Source organism: Petromyzon marinus, chromosome 22, assembly GCF_048934315.1.
Source record: "Petromyzon marinus isolate PM22_M1 ecotype Great Lakes invasive population chromosome 22, UKy_Petmar_22M1.pri1.0, whole genome shotgun sequence".
NCBI classification, from domain to species: domain Eukaryota; kingdom Metazoa; phylum Chordata; class Hyperoartia; order Petromyzontiformes; family Petromyzontidae; genus Petromyzon; species Petromyzon marinus.
Window position 1 is genome coordinate 20521305 of NC_133688.1, and position 26206 is coordinate 20547510.

The 26206-nt window shown below is 57.3% G+C and overlaps 1 protein-coding gene across 3 annotated transcripts in view; it reads left to right on the forward strand.

The window, feature by feature from the left end:
• Positions 1-24769, forward strand: part of LOC116944846 (carboxyl-terminal PDZ ligand of neuronal nitric oxide synthase protein-like) — a 43342-nt gene extending 18573 nt beyond the window's left edge. Inside the window, exons 3-12 of one of the 3 annotated variants that reach the window (XM_032958652.2) lie at positions 9168-9278; positions 11471-11529; positions 12501-12609; positions 12795-12915; positions 13447-13631; positions 13955-14107; positions 14698-14863; positions 15342-15521; positions 20755-21097; positions 22066-24769. In XM_032958652.2, the coding sequence (XP_032814543.2) occupies positions 9168-9278; positions 11471-11529; positions 12501-12609; positions 12795-12915; positions 13447-13631; positions 13955-14107; positions 14698-14863; positions 15342-15521; positions 20755-21097; positions 22066-22732 (2094 nt within the window). In that variant the 3' untranslated portion in view covers positions 22733-24769. The remainder of the gene's footprint in view (positions 1-9167; positions 9279-11470; positions 11530-12500; positions 12610-12794; positions 12916-13446; positions 13632-13954; positions 14108-14697; positions 14864-15341; positions 15522-20754; positions 21098-22065) is intronic. The other 2 variants (XM_032958653.2, XM_032958654.2) reach the window with 2 other exon arrangements.
• Positions 24770-26206: the final 1437 nt, after the last annotated feature.

A 26206-nucleotide genomic window follows, 5' to 3' on the forward strand; every position in this document is an offset into this window, starting at 1 on the left:
TTCAAGAGCTGTAACGCACTGTGTGGTGAATACGAGACGGTGGTGGGCCTTCATAAACGACGTCACGAAGCGGCAGTCCTTGAAGAGCCGCACGCTGTCGAGCCCTAACCTAAAGGGGAAGCCCACGGACAGTTCAGATGATCGCCACCGGTGTTGGCCGTCACCGGCAATCGAACTCGGGTCGCGGGTTCGCAGTGCAGCGCGCTAACCGCTGCGCCACCGCTCCGCCCTTCTCCTGGGACGTGCGCGTGTGTGCGCATTGCCACACGGTGTGTCCGCTAATGTAACGGGTGACGATGGATGGGGGGGGCTAGGCTCAAGATAGTCATCATCGCAGCACCGAAACAACCCAGAGTGGTGATACTAAAATCAAACCGTTGTAATTAACTCTGCCTCCAAGCACGCACGGATTACGCTATTGAGCAGAGCCCTTGTGAAATGTCGGCCTCTTGATAACTACCTCGCCTGGTATACAGGAGCGCGTGGGTTCGATCCCGACCCTGACGCCTGCTGCTGTATATTTGGAGTTTGCGTGTCTCTCTCTCCCCGTGACCGCGTGGATTTTTCTCCAGATCCTCCGTTTTTTCCCTACACATATAATCAACAACATCACGCGTTTAGAGTATTTGGCTGCGATAAATTTCCACGTGATAAGCCACTTCGTTGAGCTGTCATTTGTGTCCAGAGCGCTTCTGAAAAAGAGCTACGTAGCTCAGTGGGCCTTACCTGGTAAAATAAAAAGATAATTTAGTTTTATCCGTGACTATTGTGCATGGGCAGCGGTTTAAAGATCGCTCGCATCTCATTCACGGGTGGAAAATTCAAGACACGAGGTGCAGCGCTGCGACTGTGGCAATCCAACCGTAGAAATACTCTTCGAGATGCATAGATATACTGTATATAGAGATACTCGTAGAGATACACAGATGTATAGAAATACTCGTAGAGATACACAGAGATGTATAGATATACTCGGAAATACCAGTAGAGATACAGTGAGGGAAAAAAGTATTTGATCCCCTGCTGATTTTGTACGTTTGCCCACTGACAAAGAAATGATCAGTATATAATTTTAATGGTTGGTTTATTTGAACAGTGAGAGACAGAATAACAACAAAAAAATCCAGAAAAACGCATGTCAAAAATGTTATGAATTGATTTGCATTTTAATGAGGGAAATAAGTATTTGACCCCTCTGCAAAACATGAGTTAGTACTTGGTGGCAAAACCCTTGTTGGCAATCACAGAGGTCAGACGTTTCTTGTAGTTGGCCACCAGGTTTACACACATCTCAGGAGGGATTTTGTCCCACTCCTATTTGCAGATCTTCTCCAAGTCATTAAGGTTTCGAGGCTGACGTTTGGCAACTCGAACCTTCAGCTCCCTTCACATATTTTCTATGGGATTAAGGTCTGGAGACTGGCTAGGCCACTCCAGGACCTTAATGTGCTTCTTCTTGAGCCACTCCTTTGTTGCCTTGGCCATGTGTTTTGGGTCAGTCATGCTGGAATACCCATCCACGATCCATTTTCAATGCCCTGGCTAAGGGAAGGAGGTTCTCACCCAAGATTTAACGGTACATGGCCCCGTCCATCGTCCCTTTGATGCGGTGAAGTTGTCCTATCCCCTTAGCAGAAAAACACCCCCAAAGCATAATGTTTCCACCTCCATGTTTGACGGTGGGGATGGTGATCTTGGGGTCATAGGCAGCATTCCTCCTCCTCCAAACACGGCGAGTTGAGTTAATGCCAAAGAGCTCCATTTTGGTCTCATCTGACCACAACACTTTCACCCAGTTGTCCTCTGAAGCATTCAGATGTTCATTGGCAAACTTCAGACGGGCATGTATATGTGCTTTCTTGAGCAGGGGGACCTTGCGGGCGCTGCAGGATTTCAGTCCTTCATGGCGTAGTGTGTTACCAATTGTTTTCTTGGTGACTATGGTCCCAGCTGCCTTGGGATCATTGACAAGATTCTCCCGTGTAGTTCTGGGCTGATTCCTCACCGTTCTCATGATCATTGCAACTCCACGAGGTGAAATCTTGCATGGAGCCCCAGGCCGAGGGAGATTGACAGTTCTTTTGTGTTTCTTCCATTTGCGAATAATCGCACCAACTGTTGTCACCTTCTCACCAAGCTGCTTGGCAATGGTCTTGTAGCCCATTCCAGCCTTGTGTAGGTCTACAATCTTGTCCCTGACATCCTTGGAGAGCTATTTGGTCTTGGCCATGGTGGAGAGTTTGGAATCTGATTGATTGATTGCTTCTGTGGACAGGTGCCTTTTATACAGGTAACAAGCTGAGATTAGGAGCACTCCCTTTAAGAGTGTGATCCTAATCTCAGCTCGTTACCTGTATAAAAGACACCTGGGAGCCATAAATCTTTCTGATTGAGAGGGGGTCAAATACTTATTTCCCTTATTAAAATGCAAATGAATTTATAACATTTTTGACATGCGTTTTTCTGGATTTTTGTTGTTATTCTGTCTCTCACTGTTCAAATAAACCTACCGTTAAAAGTATAGACTGATCATTTCTTTGTCAGTGGGCAAACGTACAAAATCAGCAGGGGATCAAATACTTTTTTCCCTCAATGTACATAGAGATACTCAGAGATATATAGAGATACTCATATAGCTACATAGAGTCTCAAAGAGATTAATTAACGGAGCACGCACTCCTTCAACAGAGGAGGAGGAGGAGGAACAGCGACATGCCACGAACTCTCTCTCTGTGCCGAGCCCTCTCCCCGTGGCTCCAGCAGCAGCAGGCCTCGACGTCACCGCTCTTCTTCTTCCGCACTGCACGTTGCCAGCCGTGCTAATCGGAGGTGCACGTGGCCGCTGATGCCGCTGTTCTCAAGAGTAGGATCGCCTGCGAGAGGTGCAGCCCTGCAAGCGCTCTCTCCGTGTCGCTGTCGGAGCGAGGCTCCTCCACGGGAGCGGGATCTGGGGGGGGGGCTCACCTCTCGGAGGGTATTTGGCCTACTCTGCCAAAACACGCTGGCGCAAACGTCTCTCATTGCAAAGCGTACCGAGAGCATCGAACCATACCGGGGAGAGGAAAAAACCCTACAGAATGTGGACGTAGTTCTGTCATCGAACGGTAAGTGTGTAAATGCATAACGTGCGTCATGCGATATTAATTAATTATAGTTGTAATTGTATCTGCTAAGAATTGCTCGGTGCATTATTAATTTCCCTGCTGCAAGGGCTATGATCATCATCATCATCGGCCAGGGTCAATCCACTGCTGGATGAAGGTCCTCCACCTGGCCGCCTCCCCACAGTCTAGCGATGCAACCATCCAACCGTGGATGGCATCGGCACGCGCGAGGAGCCGATTTCGATGCACCATCTCCCCATTGGGCCTCCCCTCGCACGCGCCACATCCATTGGAAGCGGATGACATTCAAGAGCCATCTTGGCTCTTGTTAGAAGAGCATATTAATTATTAAAATACTGTACTTTGTATAATGAATTAGAGTGTGCAGATACAATTATTGGTGTTTGCACAGCGCGGTATATTGATCAAATTGTATACAGCACGGCCAGGAACTGCAGATTGAAAATTACATTTGTGGCATCGTCATCGCGGTGGTGACGACGATGATGATTATCTGGATGCATCTCAGTGGCCACTGCTCGATGCTTTCAGCAAGGAGATGCATCTATCTGTTTAAATTGTGCTTGCCGCGGCTGCTGCTGCTGCTGCTGCAAGCCCAAAAACACGCCACGCGTTCCACAATGACACGACGGCCTGAACCGGTGGGGGCGGGGGGGGTGGAAAAAAATGAGTGCAGGAGGCATCGTTCTGTGAAGAAGAGCCCCTTTCCGGAAGTGTCGCCGATTATAACGTTATAGATGAACGCGGTGTGTGTGTGTTCATTGATTTGTTATTGACGTCGTTAAATCGGATTTGACAACGGGACAGCTACGAGGCTGAAGATTTCCTTCGCGCGGCACTTTCAACAAAGCCTCGTCACCACCCCATGATCAGCCATGATCAATCCGCTGCTGGATGCACGAGTAAGATCGGTAAATCTCATTGATTAGCGGATCGACCCCGTGAAGTAAACTAGAAAAGAATTGACGGCTGTTGACTGTGACGGCAGAGTGTTCGTCTTGCACGCGGGGGGCACGCGGGGGGCACGCGGGGCAGTGAACAGAACAACTGAACTGTATTGATACTCCTTCTGCCCTGCTATCTGTGCTCTACCCACTGCTGGATGAACGCTTCCCTCCCCGAGCAATCGCTGTACCTCGCGGACCCTGCGAGCGATCCGATTTTGTCGATCGCCACTCCATCTCCACGGTGGACGTCCCTCCCCCCCCCACCCCCCCCCCCCAGTCTTGACCACCGGCGTGTCGTGGCCAATCCCCGCTTTGTCTCAGACGGTGACGGCGGTGTGACCAGCGTGTGTTCTGTAGGCCACATGCTAATTAGGAGTGAACCTATAGCGGAGTGAACCTATAGCGCATGAACCTATAGCGGAGTGAACCTATAGCGGAGTGAACCTATAGCGGAGTGAATGAATATTTATTGGAGCGAATCTCTTCCAGTGAGACATCGTCATGTCAGAAACCCGTCTCGAGACTTTCGCTTGCCTTGAATGAATTCTGCTCGAGGTGGCCGCTCCCAGAAGGCCCGCACGGCTGCGTAGGAAATGCGTGATGTCTCGTGTCAACGGAACTCAGAAACTCGGAGGTGGAGGAGGCGGCGGCGGCTGGATGCTGGGGCCCCCGTAACAAACAACTTGCTCTTTGTTTGGTGCGAGCATTTAGGCCGCGATCCAGAGCTTCACCGCACCGGAATGATTTATCCATTCGGGACGCGCCAAGTGGTGTACAGTAGCAGCTCGCTGTGGAACGCGAGCGAGGGGCAGAGGAGAGAGAGAGAGGGGGGGTGGGGGTAGAGAGAGAGAGAGGTGGAGTGGGCAGGAAGACGCCATGCTTACTCGCGAACGCATTCATCCGATGTCAACGAAAATTAGGGGCGGGGGGGGCGGGGGGGGGAGTAATACGATAACCCACAGTCTCGTGGCGCCGACAGCGGCGAACTTCGTTCCGAGTGGGCTCTTGATCCTCGTGCCGCCTGATTTTGTCAATCCACTGCTGGATGACGCCGCCCCCCCCCCCCCCCCCCCCACAATGAACCTGCCAGCGTAGGGTCAAAGTTGGCGGCGTGCGGCTGGAACCGTTGGGCTCGGCGTTGGGAGCGGCGTTGGGAGCGGTTTCGTGTGACCTCTGCAGCCGCTGGAGGCGCGAGGCTTGCCCGGTGCCCCCGGTCTCGCAGCACAGACCCCCGTCTGCCTCCGCGTTTGTCCGTGTGCGCAAGCTGCCGCACCGCTAGATATATCTGTTTGTAGTCGGACGAGCGAGCCCGCGCCTCCTTCGGTCGGTCGTGACCGTCCGTCCCTCTCTCAAGCCAGCCAGCAAAACTTTTTTTTCCAAATATGTGATGATCTTAAGGACAATTGTTGATGCTCGTTGGACTTTCACATTAAGCACTAATTACTTTGTACATCGATATGTACGTGACTACGACGTCCGACGTTTCGGTCCACGTGTTGGGAGCCTCCGCAACAAACTGAATTCAGTTTGGAAAACGCCACCGGAGCACTGTGCAGAGCAAGCGCGAGAACGTTCCGGGTCTCTGCGTGCGCTGTCCCGGACGGAGCGCCGTTCTCCCTCTCGCCCCCGTCCCGTCTTCCAACGGCTCCACTTTGGAACCCCTCCAAGATGTTTTGTATATTTGCAAGGTCGTAAAGCGAAGTGAATTCAATAATAATGTTGTTGATGTTGTTGTTGTCACCTCTCATCTATTGGGAATGTAGCCATTCACCACCACTCCTCACCCATTCACCACCACTCCTCACCCATTCACCACCACTCCTCACCCATTCACCACCACTCCTCGCCCATTCACCACTACTCCTCACCCATTCACCACTACCACTCCTCACCCATTCACCACCACCACTCCTCACCCATTCACCACCACTCCTCACCCATTCACCACCACTCCTCACCCATTCACCACTACTCCTCACCCATTCACCACTACCCTCCACTCCTCACCCATTCACCACTGTACCCCCACTCACCCATTCACCACTACCACCCACTCCTCACCCATTCACCACTACCCCCACTCCTCACCCATTCACCACTATCCCCCCACTCACCCATTCACCACTACCACCCACTCCTCACCCATTCACCACTACCCCCACTCCTCACCCATTCACCACTATCCCCCCACTCACCCATTCACCACTACCCTCCACTCCTCACCCATTCACCACTATCCCCCCACTCACCCATTCACCACTACCACCCACTCCTCACCCATTCACCATTACCCTCCACTCCTCACCCATTCACCACTACCACCCACTCCTCACCCATTCACCACTACCCTCCACTCACCCATTCACCACTACCCCCACTCCTCACCCATTCACCACTACCCTCCACTCCTCACCCATTCACCACTACCCCCCACTCCTCACCCATTCACCACTACCCTCCACTCCTCACCCATTCACCACTACCCTCCACTCCTCACCCATTCACCACTATCCCCCCACTCACCCATTCACCACTACCCCCACTCCTCACCCATTCACCACTACCCCCACTCCTCACCCATTCACCACTACCCCCACTCCTCACCCATTCACCACTACCCTCCACTCCTCACACATTCACCACTACCCTCCACTCCTCACCCATTCACCACTACCCCCACTCCTCACCCATTCACCACTACCCTCCACTCCTCACACATTCACCACTACCCTCTACTCCTCACCCATTCACCACTATCCCCCCACTCACCCATTCACCACTACCCCCACTCCTCACCCATTCACCACTACCCCCACTCCTCACCCATTCACCACTACCCCCACTCCTCACCCATTCACCACTACCCCCCACTCCTCACCCATTCACCACTACTCCTCACCCATTCACCACTACCACCCACTCACCCATTCACCACTACCCTCCACTCCTCACCCATTCACCACTACCCCCACTCCTCACCCATTCACCACTACCCCCACTCCTCACACATTCACCACTACCCTCCACTCCTCACCCATTCACCACTACCCCCACTCCTCACCCATTCACCACTACCCTCCACTCCTCACACATTCACCACTACCCTCTACTCCTCACCCATTCACCACTATCCCCCCACTCACCCATTCACCACTACCCCCACTCCTCACCCATTCACCACTACCACCCACTCCTCACCCATTCACCACTACCACCCACTCCTCACCCATTCACCACTACCCCCACTCCTCACCGATTCACCACTACCCCCACTCCTCACCCATTCACCACTACCCTCCACTCCTCACCCATTCACCACTACCCCCCACTCCTCATCCATTCACCAGCAACCGGCTCTTCGCGTTTGGCAGTGGAAAAGGGAATTTGAGAGACGCCATTCCGTGAACCGTCGGTGGCCACTCGGGCCGCCGTGCTGCGCCGACGCTGCGGCGACTCCTTGCGTGGCACGATATCCACGATCATCGCATCACGTGGCACGGTATCCACGATCATCGCATCTCGTGGCACGATATCCACGATCATCGCATCTCGTGGCACGATTTCCACGATCATCGCATCACGCGGCACGGTATCCACGATCATCACATCGCGTGGCACGATATCCACGATCATCGCATCGCGCGTTTCCTTAAATATCGTTAAGTCAAGATTAAATGGGTAATATTGATTATTTTCTTGTTGTTGCTGTTGCGTGGTTTCTTGATGTAATATTTACGGAAGGAACAAAACGCCAATTAACTTGAGTGCTTTACCAGTCGTGTGCCCGGGGGTGATTGATGGCCCCACAGGGGAATTCGCTCTCCTTTCAATTTTCCCGCCTCTCTCCACTCCCACGGAATTTTTATTTAGACTGCACGAGGAGGAATCCGATGGACCACAAAGCTCTTTTTCACAGATGTCCAGCTGGGGCGGGTCAGAAAGTTACAACAACAACCAGTCCAGTGTGTAACCGGCGGCGCGCGAGTCGTGAGCGTCACAGCTCGCAGTCAGCGGACTCCATGGCGAGCCTCGCGTTGAGTGATCATGCAGATGAAGATCTAGTATTCGTGCTGGGAAGTCAAGTATTGTACTGAAAATCACAACAACAACACGATTATACTGTATCGCGAAATGCAATTCCAAAACGGCGTAGCCCCTTCTAGCTGAGGCTCCCTCCGCCAGCGGTGGCATGAGCCAGCACTTACGGGGCTGCGCCTTTACCTTTACAATGAGCGCACAAGGTCAGAGGGCACCTGGGTCGCGACGGTCTCTGGATGCACCGTGGGATGCTGCTATACCACGGGGCCTCGCGTCATCGCGTATCGCTCCGTGCCCAACGCAGGAGGTTATTCGGTGTCATTAGTTTCCGAGGATGCCTGTAACTTTTATTTATTTATTCGTGGTCACGCCCGGGTTTGTCAGACGCAAGCGGCACATAAGGGGCACGCAAGCGGCTCGTGACCCTGGGATTATCCTCGAGTCTCCCGCGATGCAGTTGCACGTGCGGTGCCAACGTGACACATTGTGTGCGAGCGTGTAAGCGTGGGGAGCGGTGGTGCAGCGGTTGGCACGCTGCGCTACGAACCCCGTGACCCGAGTTCGATTCCCGCTCACGGGTCAATACCGGTGACGATTATCTGATTCGGTCCTGGGCCTCCCCTAGGTCGACTCAGCCTCAAATGAATATCTGGTGCGATGTGTAAACATCGCCACTGCAGAGACAAAGGCGTCCGGACGTGGTGCTGGTCACCCACCCCCTGGCATGCATAGGTGCTCGCTAACAGCACTTGCCCCAACGGGCTGTTAAGGCTATACGGGTGATCTTTGTCTTTTGTGTGCGAGTGTGCGAGTGCGTGAGTGTGGTCGCGGCATCGCGTCATTTGACGAAGAATCCATCCGCAAATCTCTCCGAGCGGCCGGAGGACAGCCCGCGCAAGCGGATATCACAGAGCTACCTTTGAGGCCCTTTCTTAAAGCCGTGCCACTCTGCTCCAAGTTACTGCAGCAGCGGCAGCGTTTGTGTTCAGCGAGCCAAATCGGGAGCGGCTTCGGCCTTGGTGGTTCTCACCGGCGACGCTACGCCGTGTCGTCGCAGTACGAGTTCAAGGCGAAGAACATCAAGAAGAAGAAGGTGTGCATCGCCGTGTCCGTCGACGGGGTGAAGGTGGCGCTCCGCAAGAAGCCGGCGGCGCTCCGCAAGATGACGGTAAACATGGGGACACTGCCCCCTCACCACGCACACTGCCCACTCACCACGCACACCGCCCCCTCACCACGCACACCGCCCCCTCACCACGCACACTGCCTCCTCACCACGCACACTGCCCCCTCACCACGCACCCCGCCCCCTCACCACGCACACTGCCCCCTCACCACGCACACTGCCCCCTCACCACGCACACCGCCCCCTCACCACGCACACTGCCCCCTCACCACGCACACCGCCCACTCACCACGCACACCGCCCCCTCACCACGCACACCGCCTCCTCACCACGCACACTGCCCCCTCACCACGCACACCGCCCCCTCACCACGCACACTGCCCGTCACCACGCACACCGCCCACTCATCACGCACACCGCCTCCTCACCACGCACACCGCCCCCTCACCACGCACACTGCCCCCTCACCACGCACACTGCCCCCTCACCACGCACACCGCCCCCTCACCACGCACACTGCCCCCTCACCACGCACACCGCCCCCTCACCACGCACACCGCCCCCTCACCACGCACCCCGCCCCCTCACCACGCACACTGCCCCCTCACCACGCACACCGCCTCCTCACCACGCACACTGCCCCCTCACCACGCACACCGCCCCCTCACCACGCACACTGCCCCCTCACCACGCACACCGCCCCCTCACCACGCACACCGCCCCCTCACCACGCACCCCGCCCCCTCACCACGCACACTGCCCCCTCACCACGCACACCGCCTCCTCACCACGCACACTGCCCCCTCACCACGCACACCGCCCCCTCACCACGCACACCGCCCCCTCACCACGCACACTGCCCCGTCACCACGCACACCGCCCACTCATCACGCACACCGCCCCCTCACCACGCACCCCGCCCCCTCACCACGCACACCGCCCCCTCACCACGCACACTGCCCCCTCACCACGCACACTGCCCCCTCACCACGCACACCGCCCCCTCACCACGCACACTGCCCCCTCACCACGCACACCGCCCCCTCACCACGCACACTGCCCACTCACCACGCACACTGCCCCCTCACCAACGCACACTGCCCCCTCACCACGCACACCGCCCCCTCACCACGCACACTGCCCCCTCACCACGCACACTGCCCACTCACCACGCACACTGCTCCCTCACCACGCACACTGCCCCCTCACCACGCACACCACTACCTCCCTCACCAAAACAAAGACAAAGATCTCCCGTATAGCATTACCAGACTGTTGTGGCAAGTGCTGTTAGCCAGCACCTATGAAGGCCAGAACGGGTGGCCAGCAATACGCCCGGCCGCCTTTGTCTCCCTAGTGGCAATGTTTACACATCGCACCAGGTACTCAATTGAGGCTGAGTCAACCTAGGGGAGGAGGCCTGGGACAGGTTCAGATAATCGTCACTGGTGTTGGCCGTGAGCAGGAATCGAACTCATAGCGCAGCGTAGCGCTAACCGCTACACCACCGCTCCCCACTCAGACACACACACACATACATACGCACGCAGGCACACACACACACCCACTCACACACACCCACTCACACACACCCACTCACACACACGCGCGAGGACAATTCTATCCTCTGTCCTGCAGCCTGTTGGGGCAAAGTTCTGGTTTTAACGAGCACCTGTCAGGGCCAGCAGGGTCTTCACACACACACGTGCAGACAATTACATTGTTTACAAACACCCCTGCGATAACACACACGCACATTCACACCAAACACACACACAGTCACACCAAACACACACAGTCACACCAAACACACGCACGCACATGCTCGTCAACATGACATCACAATCTCAACCCTCTCTCTCTGGCCTCTGTTAAGGACCTTGCATTGCTGGCTGGAGATATTTTAAAAAAGGTTTTTTTTTTTGGCCCCCATCAGAACTTCACCAGTAAGGAGTGCATCACCCTGTGTTAGACCCCCACCACCCCCCCCCCCGGCTTCCTCCGACTCGACCTTCACCGCCACCACACCATGCTGATGAGACCCAGAGAAGTCGACTGCGGTTCACTGTTTGCCGGTTCGGGAAAAAAATCCATGTTTGAAATCGTCGACCCATATGTGAGAGACGATGACGATGCGTGAGACGCATCGGAGAGGGCTGCTGTGTGATGCTGCTGCAGACTCAGATGTCGCCACCCCCCACTTGCCCCCCCCCTCCGTGTCTCTCGCCGGGCAGAAGAAGGAGTGGGCGTGGGATGAAAGCAAGATGCTGGTGATGCATGACCCCATCTACCGGTGGGTGGTGGCTTCCGTGACCTTTACAAGCGCGCCCACACACGCACAACTCGGGATAAGGAACCGGCTAGGATAGAAATCGCCACGAGCCGTTCCCGGAAATCAGGCACAGGGTCGCTGTGGGTTTGTCGTGCAGTGCGTGCTAACCACTGCGCCACACACACACACACACGTACGTACGCGTACACACTGAACAATGTTAGTGAAAACCTATCAAGGCCACCACCACGCCGCCTAGTTACCTTCATCTCCCCAGCGCTGATGTTTACACACCTCCGATTAACACGGTTGGCTACGTACGGTGCGAAAGAAGTTCGGCGTACATACATCTCATAGGTCATAGGTCATAGGTGGTGCATAACTCGCCATCGCCACGCGACGGCCCTGGTTCCTGCCGGTCCGAATGAGCCCTTTTTGTGCGACAAAAATAGCAGCATTTAATCTGACGCACAGAGCGATGCACGACGTTGCCTAGCCTGCACGCGCGTTTGCTGTCTGTGTTCCATTCTACCGCTTTCCATGCAAAGGTCGAAAGCGCTCGTACACGACTCCTGTCCGTCCGTCGGTTTGTCGCGCACGGTCGCGGTACCTCTCGTGACGATCATCCCGTCCGGACACAAACTTTAACGCAGAGTGGCGATGCTGTTCGGGACTCGCCCCACTGTGAACCCGCCACGTTGCCCGAGACTCGGCAGACAAAGAAAATAAAGAAACCAGCGCCAAAAGGCCTCTTGGCGGACAACCAACCGTGCGTTGCCCCGACAGCCCCCGGGGAGAAACGCGCATTGAGCATCGTGACCGAATCCCTGCGTAGGCCACATCCCTCTTCTAAGCGTGGAAGAGTAGGCCAAATCCCCCTGCAGACGGTCTCTCTAGCGTCGCGCTCCTCCTGTGCCGTGGTAAAGTAAAGAACATGAAACCGTAACGTCTCCTCCCCCCGCCTCGACGACGGCGGTCGCCACCGCCGCCAGGATCTTCTACGTGTCGCACGACTCGCAGGACCTCAAGATCTTCAGCTACATCGCGCGCGACGGCACCAGCAACGTCTTCCGCTGCAACGTCTTCAAGTCCAAGAAGAAGGTGAGGGGGGGGGGGGGGCGACCCGCACGGGGGGTCCCGACCCCGGGCGCGGCTCCTGCACCACCCCCCACAGTCCATCCCACACCGCCCACACCGCCCACACCGCCCACACCGCCCACACCGCCCACACCGCCCACACCGCCCCCCGTGTCCGTGTGTGACACCGCTGCCCACGTGCCTTGCAGTCCCACGCGATGCGCGTGGTGCGCACTGTGGGGCAGGCGTTCGAGGTGTGCCACAAGCTGAGCGTGCAGCACGCGCAGCACGTGCCTGACGGGGACACCGACAAGGGCCCGCTCGGCGGCGGTACGTACACACGCGTGTGTGTGTGTGTGCGTGTGTGTGTGTGTGTGTGCGTGTGTGTGCGTGTGTGTGCGTGTGTGCGTGTGTGTGTGTGTGCGTGTGTGTGTGTGCGTGTGTGTGTGTGTGCGTGTGTGTGTGTGCGTCTGTGTGTGTGTGCGTGTGTGCGTGTGTGTGTGTGCGTGTGTGTGTGTGTGTGTGCGTGTGTGTGCGTCTGTGTGTGTGCGTTTGTGTGTGTGTGCGTGTGTGCGTGTGTCACGGGGCGTGAGGGTGCCTGAGGGCGTGAGGGTGCGTGACGGTGGTGGTGATGGTGGTGGTGATGGTAGCAGTATGGTAGTGGTGGTGATGGCGTTGACGGTGGTGGTGGTGGTAACGGTGATGATGATGATGGTGGTGGTGGTGGTGGTAATGGTGATGATGATGATGGTGGTGATGGTGGTGGTGATGGTAGCAGTATGGTAGTGGTGGTGATGGCGTTGACGGTGGTGGTGGTGGTAATGGTGATGATGATGGTGGTGGTGGTGGTGATGGTGGCAGTAGCGATGACCGTATCGGCACTCGCAGCTAACGGCACGGCCGCGCTCATGCCAGCCGGGGAGGCAGTGGAGACCGACATCGATGCCGAGGACGACCCCTCGCCCGCTGAGCTCGCCGAGCCGGCACGGCGGCCGGGGCTCACCGACCTGGACACGACGGAGCCGCACGCAGAGACGCCGGCACAGGTGGCACGGGGCGTGGGGAGGGTTGGGATTCATAGATTCGGCTAAGAAGCACATCATGACAATGATGTGCCTCTTGTCACGGTATTGGTCATTGTCGTTGTGATGGCGAAGATCATGTTGACAATGTTAAGGATCAAGATTGTGATCACGGTCGAGGTAAAGATGATTGCGATGATGGTGATCAAACTGGAGAACCAAATGATGATGGGGATGGTGCTCAAGGCTAACGCACGCATTGCCCCCCCTCTCTCCCGTATTGTCTCCCCTTCCCGGCCCCCCCCCAACCCCCACCGGCCCCCCCGCTCCGTGCGATGTGGCCGCAGGGCCTCCCACCGGCCTCTCCCCAAGCGGCGTCTCCTCCGCACCTGGGCATGGGCTCTTCTCCCAGCATGCCCCTCTCCACGCACCACCAGATCCAGCTGCTGCAGCAGCAGCTGCTGCAGCAGCAGCAGCAGACACAGGTGGCCGTGGCGCAGGTAATCGGCAGCAACTACCACCACCGCACCACCACCGCACCACCACCGCACCACCACCACACCACCACCGCACCACCACCGCACCACCACCGCACCACCACCGCACCACCACCGCACCGACTCCGGACCACCGGCACCACCACCGCCCTTGGATCTCTGAGCAAAGCGGGGTCAAGTGCTTGGGTTCGGTAATCTAGACGAGCGGGGGGCTTGCCGGGTGTTGTAGGCGCGAGGCTGCGAGGCCGGGATGTGGCGTGCACAGCGCTGTGCCTGCCGGGCGTTCCCCGGGGTCTCCGGCGCCCTGCCGCTGCGCGTGCCAGGACGGGCGGCGTCGTGGCGCTCGGCCCGCCCAGACGAGGGAGCCTTGGGCAGGACGCGGCGCGGCGAGACGGGGGCCGGCAGACGACGGCGATGATGATGACGACGGCGATGACTGTGACAAGGATGATGATGGTGGTCAGATGACGAAGACTATAACGATGATGATGATGACAACGATGACGTTGATGACGATGATGATGATGATGACGACGACGATGACGTTGATGATGATGAAGACTTTAACGACGATGACGTTGTTCTGGCCACAGGTGCAGCTGCTCAAGGACCAGCTGAGTGCCGAGTGTGCGGCGCGCATGGAGGCACAGGCCCGCACGCACCAGCTGCTGCTGCAGAACCGCGACCTTCTGGGTCACGTGAGCGCCCTCGTCAAGGAGATCCAGGGCCTGGAGATCAGCCTGGCCCAGCACACCGGCAGTACGGCATCACAACCCGCACGCGATGAGACCTCTACCGCCGCCACCCATCGTCAATCATTGTCATCTTTGACCATAGTCCGACACTCCTGTGGAGTGCGATCTCGAGACTGCCATCGTCATATCCACCAATGTCTGTTCCACCAGGGAGATCAATATCATTGTTGTGATCTCCACGGTCATCGCCATCTCCACTGCTACTATCGCCGATATGAATGCAACGATCATCAACAACCACCAGAAAGATAAACCGTGTTCACTGTCATCATCGCGGCCACGCTTGGCGATGGGGCCCAGGAGTTGTGGGGAGGTCAAATCCGACTTCCCTCAAGACCATCACCAACATCACCGGTGTTATCACCATCACCGCCACCACCATCACAACCACCGCAACCTCTGACATCTACAACACCTCCCCCACCACCGCCACCGTGGCATCTTCGTGATTGACCAAAGTCCCCTCCCGCCCCCACCCCCAGGTGCCAGCCGTCTGAGTGTGACCGACATGTCGTGGGCCACAGCGGTGAGCTCGCCGCCCCAGCCGGCCGTGCTGCTGTGCGGGCCGTGCACGCCGCGGCCGGCCGACGTCGGCCTCTCCCCCGTCGTCGCCGGCGGCCGGGACGCCGGCGGCGGCGACGACTTCGGCCTCCGCCTCGCAGGTACGCAGCCCGCTCGGAGCGACGCCGACCGGCGATCCGGCGCGGGCGCCGCGGGGCGGCCGGCCGACCCGGGCGCCCTCGCCGCCGCCGCCGCTAATAACGCGACAGCCGTCGCTGCGGACGCAGTTGCGGCGCCGGTCGAGATGGCCCCGCGGCGGCCCCCGAGCGGCGCCGATCCGCCGGCGTGCCGGGAGGTGACGGGCCGGGGGCCGCGGTCGCCGCCGTCGCCGCCGCTACCGAGGGGGACGGGCGAGGGGTCGCCCCGCGAGGGCCGGGAGTCCCCGCGGGGGCCCGCGGGGCGGTCCGGCGCCGGCGACGGTTCGCCGGGCGGTGCCGAGGCGTCGCGGCGCGAGGGGCGACGTGGGAGAACGCCTCCCGGCGGCGGCGAGGAGGAAGAGGAGGAGGAGGAGGCTCCCAGGCAGAACGGGGTCACGCACGAGAATATCGTCGGGCCGGAGGTGGCGCTCACGTGCCACGCACGCGACGGAGGGGGGCCGGCCGCCACCGCCGTGGGCAGGAGGGGCGGCGGTGGCGGCTCGCGGCCCGAGAGGTTCAGCTTCCCGCTGGGCCCCGGCATGGGCTGGGACCCGGCCGTGTGCCGCTGCTTCTCGCTCGAGATGCTGCACGGCCAGGAGTCCGGCATCGGCCTCGAGAGCGACTCCAGCGAGGACGACGACAACGACGACGACGACGACGACGACGATGACGAGGAGGGGGAGGAGGGCGACGAGGTGGGGACGGAGTTAGCGGAGGCGATGCTCGGGCCTGGCTTTAGGCAGCTGGGGGTCAGGGGTCACGGCCTAGGCTGCGGAGAAGCCGTGAGAAACGAGCCGGTCATCGTGTAGCCACTGACCACTCGCGGTGTCCTGTGCTATATTTTCACCACTTGTATTTGACTATCGTTGTTACTGTTGTTATTTTCGGTGTCTTTTGTCGGGGGACGCTGCCATGCTGCAACGGTCAGCAGCGCACTGCTGGACTGGCGATCCAGAAGTCGTCGGTTCGATTCAATCTGCACCCACCCCCGCCAACCCCCTCTGTCCGCCCAGCGGTGTAAGCGGGTTCACCACAAGTTAGCCCACGATCGGCAGGTCTTGTGTGTGGCGGGGCAAAGTGTGGGCAGTCTTACCTCTTGTAAGACGTCTGGCACAGTGTGGAAGAGTAGGCCAAGCACCCTGTGAAGTGCGAAGCTCTCTGGAGCTCCCCCCCCCCCCCGGTGGAGGCCCTTCCACCAGCAATTGGCACAAGTGAGCAATTGCAGGGCTGCCCCTTTACCCACGGTTAGCTTAGAATCCGACTGATGGCACCTGCGGCGAAGACCTGCTTCGCTCGCAAGCGGAGAGTAGCGAGTTCGCATCCAGGTCAAGTCAGGCATTGATCGACTCATCCCTGAGGTGGATGATTAAACGAGTACTATTATGCGTTAAATAAACCGGTGCTTGGCCTATGGAACGGCTAATCCCTGCCATAAGAATGTGGAATTGTCACCACTGGTCCGCCACCCCCCACCCTCACCCCCCATTAACGTATGAGCAGGAAACCACTTGAATAGTTTTAATTTCACTATTAATTAGTAAAAGTAACGTACTTAGTTTCACTTGAATTTATTTACCTATTTATTAATATGTTCTTCAACTAGCTTGTCCATGAATTGGACATTCACTGTTATCACTATTGCCAGTAAGCCGCGAGTATGATGCTGAGATTACGCGAGTGTTATGCCAGTATGACGTGTGACTCCGGTGTGACATGAATATGACACCGATTCGGCGCGAGTATGATGCCGGTATGATGCCAGTATGAATCCGGTATGACGCCGGTATGACGCCAGTAACCCGCGAGTATCACTCCGGTATGACGCCAGTACTCCGGGCTCAACGTGTTCTTTCGCTGTACGCGTCGCGTGAACGAGCCGGCTGAAGCTGTGCGCGGCTCGAGGCCCCCTGAGCGGTTCCACGTGACACCGCAGTGACACCACAGTGACACCACAGTGACATCACAGTGACACCACGTGACACCGCAGTGACATCACAGTGCCACACCCTCGCCATCACAACACCCACCACACCCGAAGTACGGGGCGGGGGGGGGGGTTGCAACCCGTCCTGGTTTTCCCAGGACCGTTCTCTTCCTTGGGGAGGCTGCTGCTGCTGCCCTGGGACATCTCTTAAGCGACAATGCCCCCCCCGGCTTTTGGTCCGTTGCGTAATGATAATAATAATAATAATCGTGATGTTACCCCGCTCACTCAAGACGACGCAGCCACGTGCAGTTCTCCCCTCTTCCGCTCGTGTGGGGGTTTACTCCTGGATAGGAAACGTCCCGGATTGGTGGTGGCAACCCCACCCACCCACTGCTGCTCCCGCTGCCACGCCCGTCGCCCGTCGTGAACTCTCAGTCGCCGTTCAGGGGATGACACTCAAAGCCCCGCACAGATGGATTCAACTCCCCTTGCCGTGCTGCTATCCGTCGGGTGCCGTGTGGTGCTGCTCACCCCCCCCCCCCCCCCCCGGCTCTCCGGCTGTGACCCCCACTCCTCGCGACGGAGGTGCCAGGCTAGGTGTCCGTCTCACCGCTAAACAAGTGCACTTGACAGCGACGGGCGCCGTCTCTCTGCAGCCCGCGCGGTTTAGACGGCGCCCGCGTGCGGGGGCATCGTACGCGCGCGGTATCGATGTGTAGATGTGTACGTGGGATCTCCGTGTACGTCGTAACACTTGACATTGGCCACTGAAATTACACGCGCAGCCCGTTTGTAAATCCGCCGCTGGACGAGGGAGCGACGGTCGGAGCGCCGCGCCAACGAACCCCCCGCTGGCCAAGTTTCATTCCCGTCCAGGCTAAGGTCGGCGGCGAGTGATACCGTGCACGTGCACCGTGGTGTTGATTCAGGAGCTGTGTCCCGACCGAGGTCATCCACAAGAACGGCAGCCAGAAGGAAAACCGGAACCAAAGACTTCTACCGCGTTCGTGGCGACGGTTGATGGCGCCACTTTCTGGACAGAGTGCGGTACCCCACCCACGGTACAGACTGGTGGGCTGGTGGAGGGCAACTCCGGAGTGTGGGGGGGGGGGGGTGGCAGGATGAAGCTGACCACCACCCCCCCCTCCTCCCCTCCGCTTCACCGCTAAATTGTTCAGCTCCCCCTTCTAAATGATTTTAGCCGACACTATTTTAACAGCGGGCGGCGGTTTTTCGTCAACGTTTTCCGGCGTGACAAATGGCCGTGAACCATTAACAGGAACAAGTTGAGTGCCGAGGTTCGTTCAGAGTTTGAAGAACATTGACTGCCCCCCCACCCTCCCTCCCCCCCGGGATCCCCCGTTCACACGAGGTCAGGCGGCAGGGTTCGTGGAGGCCGCTCGACCTTGTGAACAAGAACCAAACGACAACAAAAGACACGCGAAAACATTACTGCGCGGCAGGAATACATTTCAGTGGCCAATTTTGAAGCGAGTGCGGGACGCTTGGGACAAAGACATATATAGTATATATATCTAAATATTTCGGAAGCGACCAGGATCTCTCTGGATAGGCTTCATCTCCGGTTATCTTCCCCCGCGGGCGGTTTGCGTTTGCGCCCAAAACAAACCGAACGAGCGGCGCAACTCGAGCGGACGCCTCCGCCGACGGCCGACGCCGGGACTCAACTTGGCGCCGCGGCGGCTGCAGCCGCACCCGAGCCCGCGCCCCTGCGAGGGCGGATCCCGTCGGGCGACCCGTGCGTCCGCGACTGTCACCGAATAAACACGCTGCCAGCAAGGCCTTGACGGGAGCGTTCAGCGTCGATTCTCACGGCGGTCGCCAAGGGGTCGAGGGACGCCGCGCACTCGCCGTCGCTCGTCGTACGCGGGGGTCGCGGGGTCCACGCAGACGAACGTCCCTCCGGGGCCCGTCAAACAAGTGCCGCTCTGTTGGGGGGGGGGGGGGGGAAGTCAACATTTTGTTGTCCCTGTGGAAAGGCTCGAACCCCCCCCCCCGTCAGAGGAATGTGGAATTTCCACCACTGGCTCAGGGCCATAAACAGGAGTTGAGCCACCCACTGACTCGACGCTCATTTTGAGCAGGAAGGATTTGTTTTGAGTTAAGGCCCGAGGGTTGGAGCAAGGCCCGGGGACCACAGGGACCCTAGGGGTCAGGGAGCAGGGGACCATAGGGACCCTAAGGGGGGCAGGGGTGTGGGGCGGCAGGGGTCGCGGAGCAGGGATGAGGATCGAGGGGGACAGGTGATGACTTTTTTTCTGAACCAACAAAACGATTTGTTTCCTCCTTGTGCTTTTCATTGTGGAGCCGAGCCGAGCGCCAAGGTAAGGAAGTCCGACGTTTTGTGTCAGCAGGCCGCGTCCCAGGGCCCCCTCTCGGTATCGGCATGGCCGCGGCGGTTCCCTCTCATTCTGTTCCGTTTTGCCTGCTGTCGCTGTGCGGATGCTGCGCCACGTCCACTGGGTTAACCGGCACACTCCTGACATCGTCACACAACTTGGCCTCTGGTTGCAGGGACATCCAAATGCAAGAAATTCATTCACATGCAACCCAATTGAGATTCAGTTGCGAGCGACCGAGCTCAGATTCAGTTGCAGGCAACCGAGTTTGGATTCAGTTGCAGGCAACCGAGCTGAGATTCAGTTGTGTGCAACCCAAGCTGGGATTCGGTTGCATGCAACCAACTTGCGCAACTGATTGGCCAGGTGTGGACCCGGCTTACGAGTCCCTTGTTTCTATCATCATCGTCATCGTCGTCGTCGTCGTCTCTGTCGTCATCTGTGAATCGTCGTCACATGTCATCTCGTCCCGTCCGCCTGCGGGCAGCACGCCGCTCGCTCGTAACCATTCCCCGTGCAGCGGCACGCTCCTTCCCTGCTCGCCCCACGGTTCTGTTCCATTTTCTCGTCGCAGCGATGGCAATCGTTCACCGGCCCGCTCGTCATCACCACCTTGTGCGTAAAAGGCAACGCCGCAACGCCACGTGGGAACTCTCGTTAATGGGCTGAACGCATCTTTAACAAACAGAGGACACGCAGCGCTTGGGCAATTGTCGATAGCGCCGCTCGTCGCTGCCTGGCTGCTGCTGCTGCTGCTGCTGCCGCCGCCTTCGACAGCTCGTGCCTGTGGTTTGTCAGCGATTGTGAGAAGTAATCCGCATGAACGATGATGATGCGCTTAAACATCGCTGCTCTTACTATGATCGTGACCCCGTGTCCCCGTGTGTCTCCCCCTCCTCCTCCTCCGCAGTCGATCAGAGCCTCTTTGAGAACGCCAGTTTCTCCGCGTCCCCGATACCCAAGGGTAGGAACATCATCGCGGTTAGCACTCCAATCGGGGTGTCGGCGGCGGCCGGGGTGGGGCCGGGGGTGGCGGCACCGGGGCCCCCCCCCGTTCCCCGGGAGGCCGAGCGGGGACCCCCCACCCCGGGGGGCGGGGAGCGCGCCACCTGGACGGCGCTGGGAGCCGCCGAGCGTTGGCCGAGCGACGCTTGGGACGCGGCGGCGGAGCAAGCGGGACGAGGGGGCGCCGCGTGGAGCACCGCCCCGGCGGCGATGGCGGCGATGGCGGCGGCTCCTCACCTGGCGCGCAGGTGAGCGATCGCACACACGCAACAGGCGTGCGCGTGTGTGCTTGGTGCGCGTGTGTGTGTGTGTGCGCGTGTGTGCGTGTGTGTGTGCGTGTGCGCGTGTGTGCTCGGTGGCGTAGCGGCCGGAGTTCGATACCCGCTCATGGCCACCGACACCGATGACGATTATCTGAACCGGTCTTGAGCCTCCCCTAGGTCGCCTCGGCCTCAAATGAGTACCTGGTGCAGAGTGTCAACATCGCCACTGGAGAGACAAAGGCGGCCGGCCGTGGTGCTGCCATGCCGGCCTTGATGTGCTCATTAACAGCACTTAGCCCTACAGTTTGTTAAGGCTAAAAAAGGCAAAGATTTCTGTATATATACAACAACCGCCATTCACCACAGCGCTTGTGCCAGGCTAAGTGCACGTTAAGACCACGTCAAGTGTCGAACGCCCGCTGGCAGGTCACGGGACAGAACCAACCAGGTGCCATGAATTCACTGACTGAGATGACTGGCTGGGCTCAAATTATCCAAAAACACCAAGCAGCCGGCAACCGGCGTTCCATTTCACCCTCCTCCATCAGCGCGGTTCACCGATCTAACTCGAAATTAATCCCTGGAAAAATCTCTACGGTCGATCCGACTCACGAGCCGAGCCACTGGTCCACCCCACGGGCTGACGCACACGACTGTTTATCTGTGCAGTGCCAGCACGTCTGCTCACGCACGTGTGTGTGCACGCACGCAAGTGCTTGGACTTTTTGTGTACGAATGTACGTGCGTGTACTTTGTGTGCGCACGTATGCACGTGGGTGTACGTGGAGCGTGTGGTGTGTACGTGTGGTGTGAGTGTACGTGGGTGTACGTAGAGCATCTGTGTGCGGCATGTGTGTACGTGGGTGTATATGGAGCGTGCGTGTGCCGTGCGTGTGTGATGTGGGTGCGAGTGTCACGCCCTGCCTACGCCCTGCCCTTTGACCCCTTGCCAGGGCCGCCCCCGACACCTTCCCCCGGTTGGAGCCGCCGCCGCCGTCCGCCGCTCGCAAGCGCGTCCCTCGCGCCCTCAAAACGACGCACGACATGATGGTGCCGCCCAGCGCCACCGGCAACACCAGCAACAGCTCTGCCACGGAGCTTCACCACGACGACCGCCACGACCACCACACCGCCGCCACCACCACCAACAACACCGACGACGGAGACGACAACAACAACTACGACAACCATCACCACCACCACGACCATGACGACGATGAAGACCCCTTCTCCTGCTCGGCCGAGATGCGCCTGCTGTTCCTACAGGAGGAGCCGACGCAGCACTCCTTCGGGAATTCCTTCTGGGATTACTCCGGCAGTCCTGACCGCGACTTGGCGGGATCGGGCGAGCCGACGCTCGCGAACGGCGCGAGCCGGGGGGAGCACGCCGGGGATGAGACGGCACAGTCCAAGCAGCAGCAGCAGCAGCAGAGCCCCGACAAGGAGTCGGTTCCGAAGTCGATCCGGAAGGAGCTGGACGCGCTCGGCGTTCCGGAGTCGGAGTCCCGGATTTCCGGGCGGGATCCCCTCGAGGAAGGGTCGGAGGATTCCGGCATCGTCCGGCAGAGAGACTCCGGCACCTCGGAGGGCGAGCGCGCCGAGGCCCTTGGCCTCGACTGAGCGTGAGCAGCAAAATGTAAATCGATAATTAAATAAGTAAATGTAACAATCGACGTCCGGAGCAGACGCCTGTTGAGTTCACGACGGGGGCCGGAAGTCGACGATGACGAATCGATGACGTTTCCCTGCCCTGCCCTGGGAGCACCGTTGTGAAAATCTTTACGGTCATTAATTTTGGCATCATCATCATCACCGTTGTTGCTATTTTTTAGTTTTATTTAAAGTTACGTTTTTTACAACGTTCATCTCATCCGATAGATTCTGTCTCATCCCGCGAGTATTGTTGGGTTATTATTTTTTTTTATTTTATTAGCTCACCAATGTCATCGAAGAGACGGGACGACAGATTGTTTCCAAACAAGTCCCAGTTCCTTAGCAATGACAAATCTCAAAGTGACCGCTTGCGACCGCTCACGCTCATGGTGACCTTTAACCCCGCGGCCTCCACCATCATTTCTGACGCCACAATCATTTCCCAGATGATGCAAGTCTCTGTTTTTATTTCTCTTTCGATCTCGCCTTCGCGTTTGCATTTCCACAAGCAAGTTGCTGTCAAACGTTGTACTAATGTGTTTTGCTTTATACGCAATGTATGGTTATTGTTTTGATACTCGCCCTTGCCAATAAGAATGTGGAAGTTCCATGTCTGGCTCCGGGCCACCAAACGGGCGAGATGATCACTGCCTGGTACCCAAAAAACACTTCTGAGATGGATTCCTACCGTGTTGCCGAATGTTCCTGTCAGAATTTCGGCAAAATTGTACCGCTGATGTCTCAATCACCAAAAACGGGCAAAACAAATCCAGAAAAGTGATCGGCTGTCTTTGTGGCAGAATATCACTTTGACCCCCCTTTAGACTCATTCACCGGAAACTTTTGAATTGTAGGCGAGCGAGGCCTTGTGAGAGGCCTCGCCGGGCCTCGACTCTGAATGTACGCGACTCCGCGTGGACGCGCAGCGACGGCGGCGGTGGCTATGAATTAGGAGGAGGGAATGTTTACGCAAGTGACGGAAGGCACGGGAAGGTCGCAGGAAGATTTGAGAGATTGTAGACCAGTGTTAATGTTGAGCCAAGACGGGGAGGAGGACGTGTGCGTCTTTGGGTTGGTTCAAGGAGGATCCAGTATGGGCGTAAAATCAAATATTAAAGCACAACCGGGAGGTGACCTGGGTGGTTCCTGGGGTGTCGGAGAAGCCGGGTCAACCCCTTTGAGATCATCGTTATTATGGGTTCGAATCTGGATTTCAGCCACGACTCGTTGAACCAAAGCCTCATCGAGTTGAGCAGTGGACTTGTCCCTGGTGACAAGTGACCACGAAATAAACGGGACAGAGAATCCCCGCGCAGAGCGCAGCACCTCTCGGCGCAACCAACGTCTCCTATTTACATAGAAACGGATTTGCCTTTGGGGGCAGTGGGCATTGTGAAGGGCAGCAGTGGAGGGGTTGGGGGGGAAGGCAGCAAAGGGTCACGGTGGGCAGCAACAGATAGTCTGTGGTGGGGGTAGTCGGCATTGTGAAGGGCAGCATTAGTGGGGTTGGGGAGGTGGGCAGCCGGGGTGACGGCGTGTCATCATATCACGTGCAGGTCAGGTGACTCCCCCCCCATACCTGCATAACACTCACCTGTACATACAATACAGGTAACCCACCTGAACTGGCAACACTCCTCTGCACATCACATCCAGTGTGTGTGTTACTGAATTTCAAAAGGGGGGGACGGGAGTCGGAATGTAAGTTAAAATGTAATTATCTCTTATAATTATTTTTAAATAAATGTACTTTTAACAGCAAAACACTAATAATTGTACCAGTTATAATCAAACTCGCCGGGAGCATGTCGCGGTGCCTTCTGGGATTCATGGCGATGCCTGATCCATCGTTATCGATCACCAATGTTGATCACCATCGTTTATCATCATCGGCATTGTTCTTGATCACCATTACTGATCAGCATCGATTTTATTGATCGGCATTATTCACCATTATTGTACCTGCACAACGCGACAATAAAATCGCGCTAGAGCCTCTCTCTGCACGTGACTTTGTGTGCATCAGTATCCGTGCGTGTTGAGAGAACGGCCGCTGCAAGAATGCGTCGCGTCACGCCACGCGAGTTCGTGTCAACGAGTCGACTTTGCCCACGCGAGGAGCCCAACGTGGAGTTGGTTACACAGGTTCGGAAGCTAAGCAGGTTTGAGCCTGGATAATTATTGGATAGGCGACCGCCACGCTAAACACCGGACCTCTAACCCAACCCGTCCCGCGATGCGTCACGGGTGGTACAGAGTTGCATTGGCAGCTGCCACCCGCCACTCGGAGCCACGAAGCACGTGGCTCACAATTGCACGAATGTTTCATTGTTGGATTGATCAACACGCGGGCGACACAGCCTTCGACGTTCAGCCACCACAACAACAACGACCAATCAACGTCTCTCTCTCACACACTCGAAAAAACACGTGGTCATCGTGTCATGAACTCTTCTCGTGCGTGATGACGCCCGAAGCGATCACGGGACGCGACAATTTTATTGGGACGCCGGTTCGATTCCATCTCCCGACACGGAATTTGAAACAACGAGGGGAGGGGATTACAGCAAGTTTCTCAAATCTCCCCTGCTCGTCCCACGCCTCTGTCCCCCCAGCAGTGTGAATGGGTTCCTCGGCTGCTCGATCGGCAGGTCGCGAGGGAGTAACGTGTGGGTACCTCGCCTCTTCCAAGACTGTCCAGACGTCTCGAGGATAGTTTAAGACGTGGGAGGCTGTCGCGACCAATATCATCCAGAATACAGGTTCTTTTTGGGTTGGATTGCGTAAATATATAAATGTGTCGTTAAACCCGCCACCACCCGACACAGCCAATTAATACAGTTTGACACGTAAACAGAACGTGCCAATTCGTTACTAGTGCAGCACACCGGAGTGTTGGGGAGCCAAGCCACAACATTTACAATCTGAGTACGACGTTTCGCCAGTAATTACAACCAGCTTCATCAGGCGACAATCAGATTTGTGGAGAAGTCGTCCTCCTGTTTCCTTCCTTACTTCTTGCCAGGTCCCTCGCAAAAAAGGTTTTTAACCTCAAGGGTTTATTACCTGGTTAAGTAAAGGTCAAGTAAAACAAATATGTGATGACGTCGCTTACACGATCTAACCCAAAAGAACACCTGGATTACGGACCTCTCTCTCTCGGACCTCTCTCGAGAGAGCGGTCCGAGAGAGAGGTCCGAGAGAGAGAGAGAGATCCGAGAGAGAGATCCGAGAGAGAGGGAGAGTTCCGAGAGAGAGAGATCCGAGAGAGAGAGAGGTCCGAGAGAGAGAGAGGTCCGACAGAGAGAGAGAGAGAGGTCCGACAGAGAGAGAGAGAGAGAGGTCCGAGAGAGAGAGAGGTCCGAGAGAGAGAGAGAGATCCGAGAGAGAGAGGTCCGAGAGAGAGTTCCTAACCGAGCATGACTCACGAATTGGTGGATA